Genomic DNA, 24,564 nt, shown 5'->3' on the forward strand with positions numbered 1-24,564 from the left:
AGGTCAATTTTTTTAGGATGAAGCCAGGTAACCTAACTCCAAGTTTTTGGAATATGGGAGGAAACCCGAGTAACTCCACGCAAACATGGAGAGAACCTGCAAACTCCATGCAGATAATGTTCTGGCTGAGATTTGATCCAGGGACCCAGGGCTTGCAAAGGCCAGAGTGCTACCCTCTGAACCATGGTTTAACTAGGTTTAACTTGGTTAATTTTGTTATCTGGAACTTAATAAATCGCTACTCTCAAGAAACTGACACACGACCAGTTACTGTTCCGTCAGTAAACTGACGATTCGCCCATCGCTCCCACACCTCCCACAATTGGGTATGGACAATCTTTCTACTGCTTTAATTTTACAGTCCTGTATTTTTTGGGGGCCATTCTAATTATATAGAATAGGTATATTTATTCTAAGTGTATATCTTATCCAGGTATCTTATCACTTTATATCTTGTACTGCATTGCTATTGTGCTTTAAATTAGTTACTATTAATTTGCTTTTAATTTGTGTATTTCAATTATTAATATCAAGTCAATGCAGAGTTTATGGTTTGGTATGATGAACTATGGAATATAAAATTAGTTAGGCCTATTTTATTAGTAACTCTTAAGTAACCAGAGACTACAATTGTCTGGAATCTACCAATCTCTGTGGGTGCTGGACAACAGGGAGTTTACTGTACTGCCTAGTAAAAGTGTAAACTGCTTTGTTGTGCCAGGGAATCTATGTGTGATTATTCCCTCCAATACCCTCTAATGGTTGACAGAAAACAACATATTCAGCAGCAGAGCATGCAAAACCCCAAGAAGTTGAAATGTTTTTTTTTTTTAAAGGTGTAAACTAACTTGTATCATGTTATCAACAACAACGTATCATGTATGCAACAAAGCATTGTACTGTATCAATTAACAACCAGCTACAAAGCACCTATGTTTTTACATTTATATTAACCTCCCTGGCAGTATTCCCGAGTGTGGCTAATATTCAGTACCAAAAGTGGTAACCCCGAGCCGCACTCGGGGTGGAATTGTAAAGGATATTGTAAAGCTTACCTGGTCCCCATGAGCCTGCCGCGTAGTCCGGCGATGTCCGTCTGGCATTTGTGTCCCCTGCTTGTGAACATCGGGATTGGGAGGCCAGAAGATGCAAATGCTGGGCGGGCATGGGATGTGTGAGTGTGCAGCGGGACCTGGCAGAAAATTTTAAAATAATAGGCATTTTTAAATGTCTTTAAATTAAATTTTTAAATAATAAGCATTTTTAAATGTCCTTAAATTAAATTTTTAAAAAATAAGCAGTTTTTAATTTTTTAAATGTACCGCTTTGACATTTAAAAATACTGATATAATTAGAGCGCCAGGGAGGTTTAAGTATTTATAAAACTATTAATATGGGAATGTTTATAACTCCATGTTACTCTTTCCTGTAATCACATACTCACTTCCTTTAACATGCAGCAGGAAGTGGGAGAATTTTTCACAAGTTTGAGAAATGTCTAAAGACTGTATCTAGCTGGCGGGAACAAATGGCACTGAAGACCAGACAGAGGTTCGAACCTCAACCACCCCTCCCAGCTAAAAATAAAATACAGTTTTGTCTTTTAACTTACTTTGAAACTCCAAAGTGTATTACCACTTATTATCACATTCTGAAAACTGTCCTAGATGCAAAATGATCAGATATCACTCTACTAACACCTGGGTTTTTCACTTGCAATTTTAACACCCACTATTTTCTGCACGAGGAAGCATATTCTGGAATTTAAATCACTTTATTTTTCACTTTACTGGGAGTATTGAAGTAACATTGAGATTTACCTTCCTGTGTTAGACAAAATACAGTATGTGTCTGACTATTAAAGTGGAAGTGACCCCGCAATTTCTCACCTATCACCATTTCATCGCAGGGGACTGCCATCTTGCCTCCCTTGCGCAGACGCAACCAAAGCCAGGATTGCCAAGTTTACCTGACAACCAATGATAAGCTGCACATGTACAGCTCATCAAAATCTGACCTTGAGTGTGGTGATCAGGCAGGTAGGGACAGTTATTATAGTAGGGACATCACCTGTCCCTTTCTGGAAAAAGCACATGCCTGAATATGTATTTTTCGAACACTGATGTAAAATATTTGCAGGAATTAGAACATTTATTAGTATTAAAACTTACTTAAAACTTAAAGTGTATGTCTAGCAAAACTGCCTATTTTAGTTTTGCAATAGAGCAGGGAAAGAATTTACCTCTTAAATATATAAAAGGAAGTTATAAATCTCCCAAATTGAACAGAATTATCCTATTGTTTCTGGAACAGTTGTCTTCATTGGAAGGTTTCCCATTACCTTTTGTTCTTAAGACAACACTAAACTTTTTAATTTCCTTCCTCTTCCACACATCTATATTTCCTACCAATATTTTTGGCAGGATTTGTGGTTGTAAGCTTGACCCTTAAACATAAAGCATAACCAATAAACCTAAATTTTCACTCCAACCCAAACGTAACTCCTAAACCTAAATTAATATATTAAATGTAAAGCAGAATTTTCATATAAATTATCCTATACAGCCTTCCTGCCAATGAACAAAAAATCTAAATCCTCTGCACTCAAGGTGTTATGCCAAAAAATGATTGATCCACTAAAAATATGGGCAACAGACTTTACTACTGTATGCTAGAATTCTTCACCGTTTTAGACATTGATCAGAACAGTGGCAGCATTTATTTCCTATTTAAGGGTTCAATGCCAGGCCAAGAAATCCATTATATTTTCAAACCTTGCTTCTATTAACAAATTGACAAAAAGTCAGCATGTTAGTGATACAACATCTTGAATTCAATTTGCAGGCAAACCTAATAACCTCGGAGACTAGTCCAATATATATCTTGGTACCATTTTCTGCTAAATACAATAACCAATTCTGAACTGCTGGACTGTTTATGATTTCCCCAGCCACATTTTCCTTTGGCATGGCTTACCGTAATAAAGCCTATGGTGTATAATAGTAAACTCTAACACTCTAAAATCAAACACAAAACTAAAGAATAGGTTTTGAAAACAACTACGGTAGGTAGTATTTTTATAATCTGTGGATCAGCTGTACTTGAACACAATGTGGCACAAAAATGAAAAAAAAAGCTATAGTTCTAGATGATTCTCTTATCCTAATAAATGCTATAAGGATAAATGTACAATCGTGTGTGGGATTTCTGATAACAAATTACATAGATATACAATAGAATGAATCTGCTACTATGAAGTTGTTGCTGAAGCCTGATAAAGAAGAACAGGTGGATATACTGACATCATTTTGCAATATGTTATGACATCATCATCTGGTGTCAAATAAACAGTATTTTTATGGCAAAATGACTCTCTAAGTCAGTTGTATCACTGAAATACATATGTGGGATTTGTTTACGTGTCTATAGCCAGATCATAGCCTGGTGATTTTCCTCTTTCACTTTGCTTTACAAAGGATTATCAAAGAGTAATATAAATACATCATATACTTCTACCAGTTACAGTCAAAAATACATTGATTATTTTTTTTTAATTAATACATACATGTGATAGAAATTTTTGTATGAATTTGTTGGGTTTGTGTGTGTGTGTGTATATATATATATATATATATATGACTAATGTTTGATTTAAAGAATTATGCAACTTTGGTGTTGGCATTTGTGTCACTATGATGTCCTAGCAGCTGTTTATCTTTTTAAGTTCATATAGTGACCAACATAACTAATGTGGGAACATGAAGCCTTGTGTTCCCAGGTTTGCCTCCTGCACAGTGGAAGAAAGCTGTGAGCATCTAGTTTACTCCTCCCATGGGATAAAATGCCAACCACCTTCCTTGTGAATGATGGGAATCTTGAGCTGTTCTTTGCTATACTGCGTTCCTTTATATCATATTGATACGAATGATGTTATAAAACAGATACATGTATATACAGTTACATTGAACTTAATACTGCTCTTCAGTAACATACTGACATCTTATTTTACAGGAATTCGCTCATGGAATATCAACCTTGGTTCTTGTGACCTTGATGCACAGCTCAAGCTCTTTGTGACAAGGCATCTTGCCCATTTTTCTCCAGATGTCAAAGGTTTGAATTTATTCCTGTTATCTTTTCCTTTAAAAAAAACTTTATGCACTATTGTTTTGTGTTAATAAGAGTGGATTCAGTTTTCTGCACAATAACTATCAATGACTATCAATAACTAGACACTAGAGTTAAACTTTTTGCAGGGGAAGTACATTCTTTACAGTTTTACAACAAAAATAAAGAAGCACAGTTGCACCAAGAGTTTTATATATATATATATATATATATATATATATATATATATATATATATATATATATATATATATATATATATATATATATATAAATAAGCCTATATTGCAACTATTCTAACACCTTGTTCCATTCTGAGTACATGGCTTTGCTTTTCCACCATACTGCACAATATTTTTTATCCTCACACAGTGTTCCGATTCACATAGCTGCAGACACACTGCAGGAACATATGCAACCTGTCCTTCAACTTACACTGAGCACTGCATCTGCATGCCACTCTCTGCCTTACAAGACAACATATGTGACTGTGTGCTTGTGAGAAAGGTATAGGTGCAGAAAATTACATGAATCATCTCAATCATTACTTGCACTGGGGTGCTTATTTTTCCAGAGGAGATTTGAGACAATCTGTTTGTTTTGAGGGGGAACAAAGACAATCAAATACACATATATATATATATATATATATATATATATTTATATATTTAAGGTCCAACTTCTGGTAAGTCAGGATCATTGCATAACCTACATACATGAATTAACTTGGGGTTTCTGTCCAACAGAATAAACACTATACTTAGCATAAACCAAGCACACAGCACATCATCATTGATACACAATCTCCACTGCAAAGCATGGTGGTGGTAGAATAATCCTGTAGGGGAGTTACTTAGCAGCAGTTCCTTGAAGGTTCATGAGGGGAAGAGATTGGAACTTGATGAAATCTGCAAAACACAAGTCGTGGGAGATTTGTCATGAATGTAAAACTAAAAAAGAACAGCTTTAAAACAAAAGTATTACTTCCTAGAATTGGCGAGCCAGACCTCAGTCTTTTGGAGAACCTGTGGCTGAACATAAAAAAATGATGTTCATACACAATACCAATTTATTATTATTATCCAGTTATTATATAGGGCCAACATATTACACCACACTTCACAAGGGGCTAAAAATCTAACATCCCTACCATAATCATATGTCTTTTAATACAGTCAAAGGTCAATTGTTTCATGGGAAAGCCAGTTAAAATAACTGCATGTTTCTGGAATGTGGGAGTGAACCGGAGTACCCAGAGGAAACCCACTGAGAACCTGCAAACTCCATGCAGATAGTGTCCTGGCTGAGATTTTAACCTGGGACGCAGCGTTGCAAAGGTCAGAATGCTAACCACTGAACCACCATGCTGCCCACATGTAACTAACCATAGCTGGAGCAGTTATACAAAAATATAGTGTTCAATTGTGCAAAGCTAACAGAGACCTATCCACCCAGAACTGGCTGAACTTTATTATTACTTTTTTTTGTTATGTATTTAACTACCTTTGCAGATATATTTTCATTTTGACACGAAAATGTTTTTTCTCTTGATCAGACAAAATTAATATATTGCAATTCAGTGTTCTAACAACAATACAAGTATTGTATTGTTGTTGTTAAAAACATGAAGACTTCTAGTGGGGTTAAAAATTTTCATGGGCACTGAATTTTCTGTTAAAAGGGTTATGCCGGCATGTGTTCTGTTTTTCAATTTTTTTGGAACTCTAGTTGTGTTTACGCTCACAAATGTCCACATGGTACAAAATCATGATTATGCTGTTGTAATAATGTAAATATATATAAAAGTACTGGTAGACCAAGAGTAATCTGTATAGTACAGAGAGTAATAAAAAAGATAATAACCCACAGCAGCCATTTATAGTTATTTTTTTACTTACAATAGGTGACTATGAAAAGGACACTTTAAATATTGATCTGGGCTTTTGTACTCTTTAAACATTTTTACATTTTGTATATATATATATATATATATATTCTTTGTAATGACCATGGCATCTCAGAGGCTGTTGCTTAGTAAAATGTAGTTTCAATATTTTATGAAGGTGCTTTGCTGCCATCTAGCAGTGACAAATGGATTTTGACGGTCTGTCATGTAAGATGTTCACCAATAGAATTATACAATCATCATTTATGTGATGCCTAGAGGGATTTTATATATTTATGTTTAGGAAAATTCTGGCTGCAAGCAATGAATCTTTCTGGAGTCTTTAGCTGATTATTAATGCTTTAAAATTATACTAAATTGCACAGTGGATCTGGAATAAAATTAAAGATTGAATTATTTCCAGATGTACAAATGTTCACAAAACTGTGAAATACTTTATCCTATAATAACTACCAAAACCAAATATAACAATATCAAAAGTGTCTATAAATATAATCTGGAAAAAATCTAGAAGAAGTAGAAACAAAAAGATTGGTACATGAAAATACAAACAATAAACTTCCTAAAATTTAATTTTTTTTGGTGGTATTTGACTGTTGAGCTGTAAGTAGAGCTGAACAAAATAAGGACCTGTAGATTTGGGCTTGTGTTGATAAAGCAGTTTGAAAAACAGTTTGAGATGCTTCTGAACTCATTTGGAATCCACTGTTGACCTGCTTTAGGTGGGTTTGTTGGAAGTATACCTATATATATATATATATATATATATATATATATATATATATATATACCGTACTAAAGACATATGGCTATGGTAGGGACATTAGATTGTGAGCCCCTTTGAGGGATAGCTAGTGACATGATTATGGACTTTGTAAAGGGCTGCATAATATGTTGGCGCTATATAAATGCTGTATAATAATACCAATTATACTTCAGGGGTACATATATATAATATATGATAACATATATATGATAACAGAATCACTTAATGATATCTAAATGTTTACCAATACAGTAGAACTGTACTGAATTTAGTTGTAGAGTACTTGTAGCAATGTTGCACTGTTGTTAGTTGTATAATAATATTGTTTTAGATTATTTAAATCATTGAAATCAGCATTTATTTGTTTATTGAAAACATGAAAATGATGTTTTTCTAGTAGGCTTCCTCTGTCTACCGCATGCAAAAGTCTCCTTGGCAGAGGTCCAGCTTTGATCATATCCAAACTGATATATTATATAGGTGTTCGTTTTCTTCTTTGCTTTAAATGAACAGAAAAGAAAATGGCAAATACAACATTTTGGCACTACAAACAGAACTAATTTAGGACGTAATGATGAAAAAGCTGTTGAAAGACATTGCTGTACATTATTCATATTACCATGATAATTGGAGGAGGTTATTAGGATCAGTGAAAGTACAACAGCCTTTTGGAATGCTGAAGAAAAATATTAAGTGATTTTTGTCTATCTTTAATTAGAAGTCATTAGTTTTTAACCTACTTTTACAATGCCGTTCTGATACCTAAATTAATTTCAACAGGAACTAAGTCAGCAAACAAAGTGTGATAAGGATGAGTGTTTTTATTTCATATAGAAAAGGGCCCCATTTTCAAAGTAATAAATTATAAAATCAGATCCATTTAAGAGAATTGGCCTGATTTATTAAAGCTCTTCACTATCACTGACATAGGAGAACCTGGGTGAGATATCAAACCTGGAGTTGATTTATAAACTCATCTGCTATTAAGTGCCATATGTTTTTTAAATCCTGGACCAGATCCATTCCAGGTTTTCCGATCACCCAGGTTCTCCCATTGTAGTCTTTCTTCTCCAGTCTTGGAGAGATTTAATTAATCTAGCCCAACGTGTCAGTTGTGAGTGTTTCCCTGTGCAGCGGCATCCCAGGTAGAGTTTCTTTTATTAGTCCCAAGCTCAGGCAAGAGTTGGCCAAATACCTGTCCTGATAAGATTTTATATATATATATATATATATATATATATATTCATTGATCGTCCATGGTCTGAGCATGAGCGGTGAACGAACGTTCGCTCACTTCCTGTGGTGCACGTCACTTCCTGTATCGTTCAAACGATCGCATCTATTGTGTGTACAATATCTGCGAACGATCGTGTCGTTATCTGTAGGTACAGGATCGGTGCCATACGATCGTTTGCAGATATCGTGCAGGATCGTTCGTCGTTCGTTTACCAACGATAATAATTGGAAGTGTGTACGTTTAGTCTACACAGACATTTTCCCCAGCGTTTAACCTGAGGCTTTAGGCTGAGTCTACACCGACGTTTTTAAAAACACATGTAAATGTTTCCACTGCGCTTTTATGCACTTTTTTAGCATTTTAAAATGCCAGAAAACATCTATACTGTGTTTTTCCACAGTTTCCTGCGTTTTTACTTCGTTTTCCCACATTTTTAACATGTTTACATTTCAAGAGCTTATAAATGCGAGAAAACGCGGGAAAATGCCCCATTGAAATCAATGAAAGCGTTTACCTGCGGTTTCCCACGTTTTTGGCCGTTAACCCCGCGTTTTATTTTTTTAAAAGTTGCAAGTAATGTTATGAATAGAGCTCATAAGTGTGCCTCAAGGAGACATCCTGGTGTAGATTAGCCCATTGGAATTTCAAACATGGGCTTTTAAAGCCTTAGGTAAAACACCGGGGAAAACGTCCGTGTAGACTAAGCTTTAAAAGCCCATGTTTGAAATTCCCATGCATTCCAATGGGCTAATCTACACCAGGACGTTTCCTTGAGGCACATTTTTGAGTGGTATAGAGAACGTTCCTTGCAACGGATGGGTGGTGGTTGAGATCTGGGAGTTAAAATAATTATTTAACCACCAGGGATGGGTGGTTGAGATCTGGGAGTTAAAATAATTAATAAGTAATTAATAGGTAATTGTTTAATGACGCTTGAGCTGTCATCATGATTTCCCTTTCCTCAGCCAATCATGGAGCACTAGAGGTGAATAGAGAGACTTGCTCTCATTTGCTCTCTAGTGCCTGGGTATCCCACACTGTCAGGACTCCCACGGCTGTGCTCATGTCATGAATGCAGCCGTGGGAATCATCTTGTCTTTGTGAGATAACCTGTAAAAAAAAAAGTTTAGGTTACACAAAACAGACGCATTTAATAAAATACTTTAACATTAAAGCCTCATCCTTTTTTTTACACTTATTTTTAACCCTTTCAGGGAACGATTAAGGGGTTTTATGTACCCCTGTATTCATTCACCCAAAAGGGTTAAAACTTTTATATTCAGACTGAATAAAAAATTCATAACTGTCCCTATTTGCATATATCAGAAAATCATTTTTTTATCCATCCATCCATTTCTCAAGGAACAGCCATCCATCCGTTTCTCAAAGAACAGCTTTCCATGACAATATGTGTTCTGTTCTTTAAGGCAGGAAAAACTTAAACAAGTCTTCCATCTGTGCCAAGTTGCGGTACCAGGGAAACTTTCATCATTGTGGATGGGATATCAGTTCGGGGATCCTCTTCTGGGTGACGTGTTTTCCCAAAAACGTTAAAAAGAAAGTCCTGATCTTACTATGCATGTGTGAGATCTGCACTTTTTTTTACATTCCAGGAAAGCCCTTTATAATGCATGCACAATGTCAGACATGCGAAGAAGGAGCCGCCCACGGAGTCCTGGCATATGTGACGTATATATCCCAGGAAGCTGCAGGTTTGCCCTTCAGTCTACTGCTGTAAATATTGAAAGGTGGAAATTTTACATTGTATTAAAGGCCACCTAAAATATAAATGTTATAGTAGGTCCACTTTAAGTGAACTTTACAGGAATTGATGCCAACAGCTTTCTGAATGCAAACGTGAGTTATATTTAACAAATAGTTGTTTTCATTACCATTTCACGGCCAATCGATTTAATTTGTATGATGAACACTGATCCATTTTATATCCTTAATCATTCATTTAGTTTGCTTAGCTGAATAGTTCTATTGTGAAAGCATTCGCAAACAACTGCCAGATTGATGACCGGTCCCAAAAGGCATCTTTATTATGAACTGCAGCAGGGTAAGGGCTGGAATGTTCATTTAGACACTGCATAGAGCATGCAACTGACTCCAGACTGCTGCAGAACAGGTGGTGCTGTAACAAGGGTATGCTTGGGTTGCTATGGCAACAGAAATCTCCTGTTCCTATCCATAGATCTGGGCAAACTGCAGATATTTTGCAGATAAACCATTGTAAAACATTATGTGAGAAATACAAATGTAAACTGTTAATAACTGTACGAAATGAGTTATCCGTACAGGATATCAAATACAAATGTTGTAAAACACAAGCTAGTTCCATATGTTTAATAAATACATATGAAGTCCAAAAATGATCCAAATACTAACCTAAAGTGTGAAGGATTGCGGATACTTTTTTTTCACTATTTTAGATGAATAATGAAATTTGCCTACACTATGGAATTGTTGTTCTGTAATTCACAGTTTTTTGCCATTTGTGTTCCATTTAGAAGATTTCTATTTACTTCCTGTTCTGTTTGCTCAACAGGAATTGTGTGCTAGCTCCCCCACCAATTGTAGGCTCTCTTGGGCAGAGTCCTCTCCTCCTCCTGTGCCTTTGTTTGTATCTGTCCGTCCTTTGCAACCCCTGTCGAATGAACATTGCTACGTAATATGTTGGCACTTTGCAAACACAGTTTAATAATAAGGCTGCATACACACATGCAATAATAACAAACTACTGCACGATGCATGAAGGAGTGCTGTACAGCACTGTTCTGCTCTATGGAGAGGGGGGAACGATGGAGCAGCACCCTGCTGCACGCTCTACCCCTTCACTTTTTATTAAGATCATTCGTGGTCCATCGTCTGTGGATCTGCCAGGATGGTCGTTCAGGCTATGGATGACGGGCACTGTACACACGCCAGATTCTCATCCGATGTCGGCCACTGGCACACAATATGAGTGATTATCGGACGAGAACCATTGCAAGCGTGTACGTAGCCTAAGTAGGACATAACCCCAAAGTTAGATAAGTCTCCTGTTAGGCAGTAGTCACCTGAATATGTGTGCCAGTTGGACTTCTATTGTTTTCTCCCAGGGATTTCAGCTAATCAGTCTAGATTGCCCGTCTAACAGAAGCTCTTCCTGCTTTACCATTGTTACAATTGGCATCATTGTTACTAAATCTGTCAACCAATAGTTGGAGCAGCCAGAATGGAATAAAAGGAGAGATAAGTGAGAAAATGCAGATGTTCTTTCATTATCTGGTGAATCCCTTTGGCTAATGAGGACATCTGTCCAGAAGGAGTATGGGACCTTTGCTTTCAGGTTCCTGGGAACCTAAAGTGAAGTTAAAGAAGGGATAGGAGACAGAAGGGAAGACAGACTGGCTTTCAGTTCTTGTCACTATTGTCACTTCTACAATAGTCAATATTGGCCATTTGTTGCCTTCATACTACATGGCATTGCCTATTCATTAGACCTGACTTAATAAACCTCTCCAAGACTGGAGAAGGCTATCATAGGAGAATCTTGAATGGATTTGGTCCAGGTTTAATACATTTACCAATCAATATGAAATGATTTTAAGAAATGATTTCCACGTTTGCTGAATCATCTAAGTTTTTCCATGATAGTCTATCTTCTCCTGTCTTTGAGAGCTTTAATGAATCAAGATCATCATACTTGTCCAGTCAAATACCATATTACTCCAAATTTATAGCTTTCATCTAAAATGTATTGCAACTTTTTTTTGTTGAGAGAGGGTAAATTGCTGAGTGTCAAAAATAAACATGATACTAGAGTTCAGCTTTCAAACTTTTGGTATGTGAAGGATACCACAAAATTCTCAGTAGATTTGTATGGAAGATCATCACAAGCAGGAGCTCTCAGATGGGCGACAAAGGGAATTTGGAGCACTACAGCAATGACTGGAGGAAAAGCAAAAATATTGAGCAAGTCTTTGCTTCGGCAATCCTGAATATATCCCCAGGTTTAACTGGAGCGTACATTTAGGTATAAAAAGAGATGGGAAGATTAAATATTGAACTGTATGTCAAAATCCATTAGCAACATTCCAGTTCAGCTGTGTAATCTAATAATCTAATTTTTGTACGGTATCACTAAACTGCAGTATATTGCGTCAAGATAAATCAGCAAATTATTTAGTCACAAATCCATCAGATGAGTAATGGAACTTGAAAATCTGCTTTGTAAATTCCCCTAACTGTTAAGCTGTAAATAGTGCAGCCATTGAATACATGTTTACAAATGTGCCGTGTTTTCATCTCCTGGCTACCTCTCTACAGCCGTGGTGTCAGCTGCAACTAATGATGTTGTCATGGCTCTGCTGACAGTAGACTTTCTGGAGGTGCTGATGTTCCCAGGGGAGTACTGCAGTAAAATCATTCAGCCATTACTGCCTTTGCACCACAAATATTTCAATATATTACAGGGATTAGAAGTGTAACAGCAGATGAGATCAGCAACTAAAAGATGCTTTAGAACAACCAATCCATGTTAAAGCTGTAGGAGGTGGAAACATTAGCTTTTCCGACAAGCTCCAAGCTAGACGTCCACAAATTTGTCAGGCATTCTTATTGATAGCTAAATGATGACCCACGCTGGACCGATGCTGTACTGGGTGTTCCCACGTCCAAAGGCTTCTCATAAATCACAACTGTCCTTGGTGAAAGCAAATGATAAATTCCAACTCTTCAATCAATTTAAACCCCTTCCCATCATTTTCTCAAACATTCAGATTTTGTTTTTTTTGCAAACATTAAGCTAAAGAAAAAACAGTGAAGCAATAGATAATGCAAAACAAAACTAATCACCAATCATGTATCAGTAATATATATGGCAATACAAAAAAACAAGGATATGGACAACAAACCCTAACAATAGAATAGCATGTGCATTTTCTGTATCACAATAACCATGGCTAGATGGAAGCAAGATTTTTCATATAATAAGGGGGAAGGGAAGTAATAGAGATAAAAGCAAAAGAAGAAAAAAGCAAACAGGGTAAACAACCTCCCTCCAGGCCCGCTCCAGGGGGTCACAGGGTGTGATGAAGCTGGAATGAGTTGCATCAATGCCATATAATCTGCAAAATAGCTGTATTGTAACCAGTAAAACCATGTACAGGTGTTTCTGAATCCTGTGTACTGATATCGAGAGGCAATGATTTTTTCCATATTCTTAATGTCAATCATTCTATTGAACCAGTGATAGATGGTTGGAGGTATAGAGCATTTCTACACAAAGGAAATGCAGGTCTTAGCCGAATTAGGTAAATGGTGTAGTGAGGATCATTGGTATAATTTTTTGGACATGGTTGATACGGTATATGCACCAGTGCTCATTCAGGCTTATCTCTAATAGAAATGTCTGAGTTTATTTATGACATCTAGAACACTAGAATGTCGATAAATATGGAGTATGGTACCCAGGTCTTCCTCATTTTTCCAACAGATGGAGCGCATGTTGTAATACAAGTTGGCTAGATTGGAAGGGGTTCTATACCAATGCAAGTTTGTAATTTAACTCTTACTATGTATTACTAATAGATGCCTTGTAGCCCACGTAGGAGGAGATATTCCAATTGAACATCAGTGAATGTCATTTTGAGATCATGTTCCCATTTAGGGACAAACATGGGAGTCAGGGAATATTACCAGGAGAAGAAGTCATTATGCTTAGGTTAATGTGCCTCTGGGAGACATTTAGCATTTTTATTACATTATGAAACACTTCTATGCTTACCTAAGTTTGCCATCATTACACTCTGTTCTGGATCCTAAGAAGTGCCCAGCACTGGACAGCTAATGGGAAGAGTCTATGTCATGCAGGGAGTAATGTGGATACCCAAAGTGAGAGCATTCACTTCGAGAGAGAGGGTGTGGGGGAGGGAGTTGGCTCACTGGAAGAGTATCTTTAATAATAATAATTGATACTTAATTGCTTTTTGCAAATTCCCTTAATCTTTCAGAACACACAGTAGTCAATAAAGTGCTAATGACTATAAATACTTATTTGCATCATAAATAGCTAATGTTTAATGAACAATGTTACTTTCTGATGGAAATGAGAAAAGAGTAATTAGTATAAACTTTTTGAATCAATATTACATTATGTCATTACAGATTCTTACCTCTATTAGACTAAGACAAATCATTGAACTAATTTTCCTAAACAGACATATAAATGGACGGGCCCATATTCTACATTTACACTATCAAAAGAACTTTTATCTTAGCATTCCTCTGGATATACAATACTCTTATCTCACCAAAGATTTGTTTGATTTCAACAGTCGTGGATAACATATTACATTAAATTGACTTTAATATAAATGAACACACATAACGTTCTAAATATATTGTGCTACAGAGACTGCAGCTCTACTACAGGATATGGTCAAAACTGTCAGGCATGCTATATAAGATGATCAGAGACTGAGGGCATTACAGTTGTGCTTGGAAATAAGGGACATGCTGCAGAGGACAGTCTAACTACTGGGCCCATGGGCAACAGATTGGGCACAAGGGGAGCACTGGAGCAAGCATAAGAACAGTGCAGGGGATAACTAAAATGTTAATTTAAGCTCTGCTATAAATTCTGGCAAAAGTGGGGAGCCATGTTCGTAGTGCCCTTTGGGGTCAGATAGTTAGACTGGCTATTTATGGACTTCTGAAAGTTTTCCAGATATATAGAGAGTTAGCTCCAGATCAACATGAAGAATTAATATTTACTAACATTAATTTACAAAAAAAATTGCCCTGTGTACCAATAATAAATCTTGTATCACATTTCATCAATAAAAGGGTCTTACTTTAAATCATTCAACTGACAAATAGTTGCTTTTGGCACTGTTGTGTTTTACTTCTGGTTACAAACACAAGCTACCCACACACTAATTTATAATTGATCTTTATCCTACACATGCACACTCCCTTCCCACACAGCAATAACCTTGTCTACATGGCAAGCAATCGCTTCAGCCTATCCGTGTTGAACTCCCACTCACCAATTTGCTCCAATTTCATAACAAACACACATCTTCCCTATTACCTGGGATAGAAAATTCCACCCACTGGACATGCAGAAATTTGCATCAACACAAAACATTGCACTTTGTTGAAGCAAACAATTTAATGATGAATATGTCTTTTTTGATCAAATTCCAAAATCACTCTGTATGTGCAATTTTATGGAAATTGTTGAGTTTTTCAGAATATTTGAACAAGCAAACATTAGATCTTCATTCAATCAATGCCTACATCATCTACATCTAAATTCAGATTTTTCATGTGAAAAATATTTTACTTCCCTATATTGACCACCACTTGAAAACCATCCAAATATAATTGGGTGTTCAAGACTCTTTATGGAGGATGATGATGACCTTTTTAGACCTCAGTGATTAAGGGTCTGGTGTAATTTTTGCTATTGATGTATGTGGTATCCTAATGCTAACATCAAAAGAGCCCCGTGAAACCCATGGGACAAAGGTTGCACATATCTAAGTGTTTGGCAAGGTATTTAAAAAGCTTAATAAATTATTTTAAACCCATCATTCCACTGCAAGGCAAACTATCTACCAGAGTCTTTTGATTTCTAAATTGGTCCAGGGCCTAGCAAATGCAGCCCAAGATCTGACTATCTAATGTTAAAGGAAATATTTAGGCAAGACTATATATATAGTTTGCTATTGAATATAAATTTGAAGACCAGGCCTTCAAAAACAATGTGCCGTGGACTGATGAATTAAATATTTGGTGCAAACTGAATATGTTCAGTAGAAATACGTAGTTCCAGCAGTGAAACATGCCAGCACTGGAAGGTTGCATTCATTGGACTTAATTGATTAAAGCTCTCCAAGACTGGAAAAGATAGACTATTATGGGAGAACCTGGGTGATCTAACAAATCTGGAAAATAATTTGCTGTTATTTGGCAAAAATTTTCAATCATGGACTTGATCCCGGTTTACTTGATTACTGGTACTTCATTTTTCCACAGTAGATCAATAGGTAATTGCTGTAAACTCTTTGGGAACAGGGACAATCTACCTATTCTATTCAATTAAGCTGGAAGGCATGGAGAGCTGTGTACAGCCATTAGAGGAAGAATTGCCATCTGTTTCTAACAGCACTAATAAACTATTATGAGCCCACCCTTTCATAGTGAAAGGGCTGTGTTCTCCATTCTGCCAAATCATTGGTTTGTATTACTTTTTTGACATGTATTTGTCTTTAAATATAACTGTTGCTCATGCATTTCTCATTATATATTTGGTTTGTGACTCATTAGATTAGATTTACCAAAAGGCCATAAATGGGCTTGTGCCAGGTGTCATGTAACCAGTGATCCTAAGCATCATGTTGACTACTCAACCCAGCTGTTTGGCTTCTAAAATTCATCTCTGGGCAATAAAACAGATATTTTTCATCCAGTCCTACATCTCATCCCCCTCTAATCCAACCTGCATATTTTTAAGCTTCACTTATCTTGTAAAGTAAGATATGCTCACCTAGGTCTGCTATCTAGGTCTCCTAACAACACAATTTATAAGTTCAGGGACCATGGATGTAGCACTGTTTGGAGCCTGAATCGAATGGCCTTGGATTATTCCCTTTTGATGACATCTTCAGCTGGCCCTCTGTATTTTAAAAGACCCCATTGCTGGACAGACAATAGGTAGTGTCGATGTCATATAATCAGTGAAATAGACACCTGAAGAAGGAACCTACAGAGGAAGAGAGAAGACTCGGGACTGGTGTATCATGTGACACAGGTTTAGGTGAGTAACAAAGGGACTTAGATTTGTTGATGCCATTGGTCAATTAAAGGGACATGGGCATCCTGGAGATCACATTGTCGCCATGTTTGTTTCCCTGCCATATTTGTGCCTATTTATTAAAAGAAATGCAGAAATAAAAGGTACATTTGTTGCCTATTGCTTCATCCATGAGAACTCTATGGCTTAATTGTAGTCTTATATCTAGGACTTATTAGGTTTATAAATATTTTTGCACAGTTTGTAATGCTGACTAAGTTTATTATGTATGGTAAACGTGGATACACAGCAGTGCATAATATATATTATAACAAATAAAAAGGGATATTCCCAATAGGCTGGTCTGTGCTCTCTCTTTTTTTATTCAAGGGCTCGGTGTCATGAAAGCAGGAAGACTTTAAATAATAATAGACTGTTCCCTGCAGCAGATTCCTTAAGCTATATCTGTCTGTGTATAGTCTGCCAGGATCTAAGGAATGCTTATAACCCTTTTTTTTTCTCTTGTGAATATCAATAAGTCTTTGTGACTACCCTATGGCATTTCTTCTGTCTGAGTCCAACACATAAATTATTCACTTTTACTCCCCAATCTCGCACAGACTACCCTCAATCATACATTTTTAAAATGGTAAATGACATTGAATTTTTTTTTTTAACTTTAGGCATCTCCTCTCAAGATACACATACTTATAAAATGTAAACTCCTCATAGTAAATAGAATTTTGTCTCAAATATGTAAAATGCCTATATGGCTGATTTATATGTTATAATAGTAATTGGGTTGGTACAGATGTTTATTCTATTGATGGTATGCCTTCCCCAGTCCTTCCTAACACTCTCCAAAATGCTAATAATATTTCTAATTACCATGCATAACTTTGCATGGGCCCCCTTTGCTATGGCCCATTGTGGGTTGCAGCTGCCAGTGTCTTTTAACTTCCAACTATTCCAGTGCCACTTCACACCTCTGCCATCTTTAGCTGCCTGCAGGCTACTTTCATTTAATATTCACTTCTGACCTTCTTTATTGTCTAATCACAGCAGTGGAGGAGGTAGAACAACAGCCATCAGCCACTAAATTCTACAAAGATAAAGTGTGGCATGGCAGCCGTTTGTTGGTGAAAGTAATGCTGGCAGCCCCTCAACCCATTTTACATCTCCTGGGACCCCTTCTTTTCATTCCTGGACACGGGTGATTGTTATGACCCTGCTTTGTAGTTGTTGGTTAATATACAGTCTTGTAGCCATCCAGATCATAGTAATAGGAAATCCTAATTTGTGGGATGTGTATTTGAAAAATAATTTTTGCAAATAAATAAATTGAGTGACAAATATAAATTGTGAATCAGCCAATGTGATATTTCCACACACTTTTGATATAAAACACCAGCAATTCTCATCCAGGTTTGCATGGAATCATGTGGTTCCTCAAGTGATTGTTAGGGGTCCTTTAGCTTTGGCTCACCTCCCATTTGATGTGTCTGTATAGTTCTGGCTTTAGTTCAATTAAGTGGAGACAGTAGGAGGAGTAGAATGGTAGCATTTTGACTAACACTGTAAAGCACATTCTTTCCATACTATCACTGTAATGGAGGCATTCTTCCCACCAAACCTCAAAAAATTATTTTATCAAGGGTCCTTGAAATTTCTTTCAGGAGTTCCTCTGGAGTGAAAAAGTAAAGTTCCTGGTTGAGTATTACTGGTTCACTTATTAGATAAGGAAACTTTCACACAATCCCCTCCATCCCCCTAAGCCATATAGTCACAATAGACACACACCAATAGTCTATACTTGTTCAAAGCATTGTTTACCTTTTTCCACTGGCTTCTTGACCAAATGTCTGTGCATGAGTAGTTCAGTCTACCACCCCCAATAATTTTCTATGCTCATAGATGGTGAGGGGTGAATTTGTGTGTATTTTACCTTGTCCTAACAATCTATGGTATTCTTTCTACAGATAAATGGGTTGTCTTGGGTAAGTAAAAGATATTGTAAGCAAAAATTACATTTTATTATGAAGTTATGATTTTCTTCCATAGAAAAGTTTTACTAGCGAGGAGAGCCAGTACAAAAAGAATATTCTTAAAGCTAAATTCCAGCAATTAACAATTAGTAGGCTGTAAACAACTCACCTTATCTTACCTTACCTTACCTTACCTAAACTGTACTAGGGCATCATCCCACCAGGTTTTGAGTACTCAGCCTTATATGCTGCATATGTTTATGCAGTATGGAAGTTGGGGAAAAAAGAATATATGTACTATTACTATTGCTAACCTTACTATTTCTCCTTTATATCAAAATTAAAGTTTAGCTCATTTCTAACTCTTGCATAAGCTTAAAAAATATGTTTTTTAGGCCAAAAAGAGGTCACAGTTTATTCATATAACAAAACCCTGTGAATTCCAGTATAAAATCCATTATTGTTAAATGTGCAGGTCTCCTGTTGAATAGCGGAGGGAAGTAAATGCATGAATCAAAAATAAACAGTAAAAAAGGCTCAGACCCCAATGTGCTTCGCTTAATCAGCTTCTTCATGGAAGGTTTTTAGTTGCTTTTAAATTTTTTTACTGTTCATTTTTGATTTATGAACTTACGTCTCACAGCATTGTAAGAGACCTTTGCATTTATAATTAATTGGCTTTATGTATGAATTTATGGTGATAGATAATTGAATAAACGCGCCTTTTTTATGTCTAAAAAAAACTCTCTCCTTTTTCACCTCATCCAAGAAATTAGGAGCCACTTAAAATTTAATTTTGATATTTGAACCCAGGAGTTGGGAGCTCAAATTGTAGGATAGAAATTACGCCCCTCTTCCCTTTTCCCCTCTGTTTTTTTTTTTTTTTTTCACTTTTTCTCCCACATGGTTTTTTTTCACTCCCTTTTTCTGTTTATTGTGTTATGTTACTTATATAAGATAAAATACAATATCTATCTGAATTTCCAGATCTTCCAAAACCCTAAACATCAAGGACCTATGTAGGATGTTAAAGCAACATAAGATCCCAAAACAGGTTTCAAATCAGCACAGAAAAATAATTTAAGATAATGCTTACAATGTATTTTCTTTATTAGCTTTATCTAGGCAAATGTAATTTGAATTGCAATACTTCTAACTGTTGTGACAAGAGAGGAAGTAAAATATTTAGTGTTATGACAGGTTATCTGCATGGAATGACAGGTGATAATGCCTCCCTGACTTCCCTAGACAGAAATTCAAGTTTTTTATTGTTAAAGCACAATAGAAAAACACTGGAGCTTGAATATTCGCTGAATTAGATATCCAGTTCTTGAAAGATGTTTCTTTCATTATACTTTAATAATCTGGTTTTGGGATTTTGCTGTCCTATTCTAGGATGCCATGAATTAAATGCATCTACTCTCTTTGCTTTAATCTAATATTAGTTAACCTCATCCGGGACCTAAATTAGAGATTAAATGTTGTAGAAATAGTAAATTTGTAGTAGTACATCTATATATCACCGTCCAGTCTGAAAAAAAAGATGAAGCGTTTCACAAAACGATTTCAGTATGTACAGTAAATAGCAATGCATATTGCAGGCTTTTAAAAAGTATTTGCAAAGCATTCATTAGGCGTCAAGCAGATTTGTTGGCTGGGAGTGCTGACTGTCATTTTATCATTTTAAATTACATGATAGTAGGCTTCCACAGGCTAAGATTTGTATTTTCCTTCCTAAATTGGACCTGAATGGTGCATAAAGGCTCAGGATGTTTTTTTTTTTTTGCAAATGCAAATACTGGCAAATGCAACACCTGAATGTAAGTAGGAGTTGTCCTTTTACTCTAAATGGAGCTTCCAACCTTAGTCATTTGCTTGGCTTTTTGAAAACTTCAAATATTGTGAGATCGACAGGCCTGTACCTCTGTATGCATGTTAACAAGGCCTAAAGGTATCAACAAAGCTGTTCAAAGTTGCTGAAAGCCTTGTAAATGCTTTTTAAAATTATGCTGCATATTCTGTTCTTATGGAATCTGAGCCTATAAGTACAAGGCCATAGCAACAATGGGTACTAACTAATAATGGGAACAAAGAGCTGTACTGTCCCCAGGCATGCTTGCAGGTTCATTTGTCTGTCTTATGGTGTCTATGCAAAACCACCAGCAATAAAAAATGGAAGCACCCCAACTGCAGTTTGGCTCAAAAAGAAGAAATTGTGCTCAGCCTTAATAGAGGCATTTATAGCTTAAAATTCATACAACTAGGGTCATGTCTAGCAAAAGGCACCTAATGGGCACCCAAAACTACCCAAAACAAAAAAAACCAAACACTTACCTTCAATCCTGCAGAGTAGTCAATCCGTCGGGAGGTTTCTTACATTGGGTCCCGCGTAATCCCGGTATCCATCTTCAGGCCAGCACGCCAGGTGCCGCCATCTTCTCCTCTCTTTTTCCTGGTTCTTCTTCCTATGTTACCTGAGGCACCTGAGGTTACCTGCGAGATCAGGTGACGTAGATGGGAAAAAACTTGCTGATCCCACTATGCATGGGTGAGATTGGCAATTTTTCCCTTTGGATGAAGAAGCTCCTTCTGCACATGCCCAAGATGGTTGCCAAGAGCCTCCCGGGATGCGTGACATAGGTATCCCAGAAGGCTCTGCACTCCCATTCATTCTTGATCACCTAGGCCAGGGGTCAGCAAAGCATCTTGGAATACTAGGCCATTTCAGGAGGTCAAGAAGGCACACCAGGCCAGAAGAATCAAGGTGTCCAAGGTTTTTTCCAACTGTGACTGCAAGCGAGCAGCCTCAGTCTCCCACCTATCCGCAGGTTGTTGCTGTACATGTGCGCGTGCTTGGCATCTAAATGCCACTTGAAATTCGACCACTTGAAAGTGCTGTTGGTGTCGTTGCACACTGAACACAGGGCTTTGTTGCCAGGTTGAACAAAGAATAATTTGTCAGTCCATTCTGGGTTGAAGACACAACGTTTGAGGTCAACCTTCCAGAGACTGGTAGCTGTGCAGTGTTTCTGCTCTTTAGGCATAGTAATTGGGTTTACTGTGTGAGAACTCAATGATATCGCGGGAACTCGGGAATAATGTGACAATTCAACTGGGCCGTATCCAACAATAAATAACTAGAGGGGCGTTAGGCCGGACTGAGATACTGGCTAGGCCGTATCTGGCCTAAAGGCCAGAGTTTGCCTACCTCTGACCTAGGCAATTCAGAATTAACAGGGCGGTGCTGCACTTTTTTTTTTCTTTAAATCAAACAATCAGAGTTCTTTCATTAAATAAAAAGTCTAAACTCTGAGTTTAGGTACGCTTTAATTTATGAGAAAAGGACCCCAGACTACTTATCATGGACTTGGCCAGTTGTATCCTATCACTCTGTGTGGACCTTGGTTTTAACCAGTGTACAAAGTTCAGCTCCTAATTTATTAGGGAGATCGAGAAAGGGTTAAAGAAGAGAGGCTTGTGGCTCAGAAGTTTGTTGCAAAATCTAACTATGTAATTTTGCATATTCTATCAATACATAAATTCAAACAATCCTAAATGAAACCTAACCCAAGACCTGTTTAACAATTCACAAGATTGTGGGTTACATAAGCTATACATACGTGCTCCTAATACCAAAAGTTGTAGAAGGAAATATTGGGATAGTATTTACCCGTATGAAATCCGACGCGTTTCGCCACGAATAGGCTTCTTCAGGGATATTGATAACTAACGAGCTTAACGGGTTGCTGGTGTTGAAAAATCACACATGAAAACATTTAAATGAGGTAGTGGAGGTAATGATATAAGTGGTAATGGAGGCTCGGTTGTAGTATTAGCATATATCATAAATGCTTAAAGGTATTTGTTAGGTGGTTGTTGGTATGTTTAAATTACACCTGTACTTGTGGAGGTTCACATGTTTGGCCATCAAAAAAATCTCTTTAAATAAAAACATAAGTGTGAAGACCCCATCAGCATTCTTTCTTCAGTACAACAATGTTATTGTTGGTAATCCTGCTGCCAAACATTGTCGATACATTCCTGAATATGTAGTTAGCACAATATTTTTTCAATTATCTACTCAAGAGAGTTTAATTATTACAAAAAGAAATAAAAAAAACTAATACATTGGCATAGCAGGATATTACTATTACTGGGATTTTCATGTCAACTAATAATGTGTATATAGGACTTGGCCCGGATAGTAATCCTTTATCAGTTGCCAAATTGGCACAGGGCTGGCATAAAAAGTTCAGTCAGCTGCTTACTGCTGCTGTGGTAACATTGCATGGGTGCAGTATCTAAATCCATACACTAGTGTTCATAGTGACAGGAAAGGTCAGAATCACATGGGATGGAGCTTAGCACCAGGTGCAGAATTTCATGCCATTGGTCAAGGACATCATTTTAGTTCTGCTCTTTTGTAATTGTACACCAGTGGCTGAGGTGACATTGACTCTTTTTAAAAGAAAGAACAACGATAATGTCATGGTCTATGTCTGCAGTAAAAAATCCTAGGGATGTTTTGTATCACGTTTGTGTTATTGTTTAATGTGCAACTAAAAAATATATTGGGAACCTGTTTGTTACCTTAATTTTGCTTGCACTGACAATTCTTAGTTTCAGAGTAAGACAATCAAATACATTCATGCCCATATTTCTTTTTAAATAAAAAGTTAAAAGCTATATATTTCCTAAATGTGGTCTTTTATATTGCCGCTAATTGCTAGCATAAATGCTAAAACAATGCTGTCCTTGATATCACCTTGTAAGATCTCCAGGAAGCTCTTGACAAAGATAAATGACAATAGATTTAGATTTATGAAATCTTACTCAGCCTGGCTGGTGGCCATCATTCTGAGCTCGTCTTTACAAGTCTTTTTCTGTCCTTCTCATAATACCAAATAAATGAAATGTTTCTATACATGGAACAAATCAAACAAATCAAGCAGACCTGGAAATTGACTTATATTTATATGTTATTCAGGCACACGTAATTCTTTCAGTTACATTTTGTTCTTTTTGAGAAGTAATCTTTGTAAAAAAGAAATTGAATAAGCAGACATTAAAATAATATGACTTTTTCATATGAAATCAACAAATATAATATGAAGGATCTCAATGAATAATGAATATATCAACAAAAAAGCAAGTTTTATCAAAGCCTAAGGCTAGGTACACACGTGCAATAATTATCCGTTGGAAAATGAACGATAGATAATCCACCAAAATGTACACACACTAGATACAATTGTTTGAATGATGCAGGAAGTGACGCGTACCGGAGAAAGTGTAACACAGAACAGTCCACCATCACTGAACGACCGTACACACAATAGATAACAAACAATCGTCACCCAATCATATCTGCCGGGATGGTCGTTCGTTTTCAGCGACATTCCTCATTGATCGTTGTCGTTGTTCACTTTTTTATTGATTATTGGACGATCGATCATTTGTCGTTTGTTTCCAAAGACAATTATTGCACATGTGTACAAAGCCTAACCAGGAAAATACAACAAAATTAATCTTGCAGTGGAGCTACCTTCATATTGCAAGGGTTAAACATTCTTTTATGTCTAGGTGTAATGTAAGTGGCCTTTCCTGGTGTCCTGCCTCAACTATAATAATTTAATGCTTCTTTAAAATAATCTCAGACATGTGTTGGCTGTATGTCTATATTCTCTGTGCAGAAAATCTGGAATCTGGAACTGGCAAGGATGGCTCATTGGTAGATATTTTCACCGCTGCAGCA

General features: G+C 36.7%; 1 protein-coding gene across 1 annotated transcript in view; it reads left to right on the top strand.

The window, feature by feature from the left end:
* The window catches only part of MAP1A (microtubule associated protein 1A), a 91,937-nt gene that overhangs the window by 22,264 nt on the left and 45,109 nt on the right, over positions 1–24,564 (top strand). The window contains exon 2 of the mRNA XM_072402484.1: positions 4,012–4,113. Within this exon, the coding sequence (XP_072258585.1) occupies positions 4,012–4,113 (102 nt within the window). The remainder of the gene's footprint in view (positions 1–4,011; positions 4,114–24,564) is intronic.

This window comes from Pyxicephalus adspersus, chromosome 2 (genome assembly GCF_032062135.1).
Source record: "Pyxicephalus adspersus chromosome 2, UCB_Pads_2.0, whole genome shotgun sequence".
Classification (NCBI taxonomy): domain Eukaryota; kingdom Metazoa; phylum Chordata; class Amphibia; order Anura; family Pyxicephalidae; genus Pyxicephalus; species Pyxicephalus adspersus.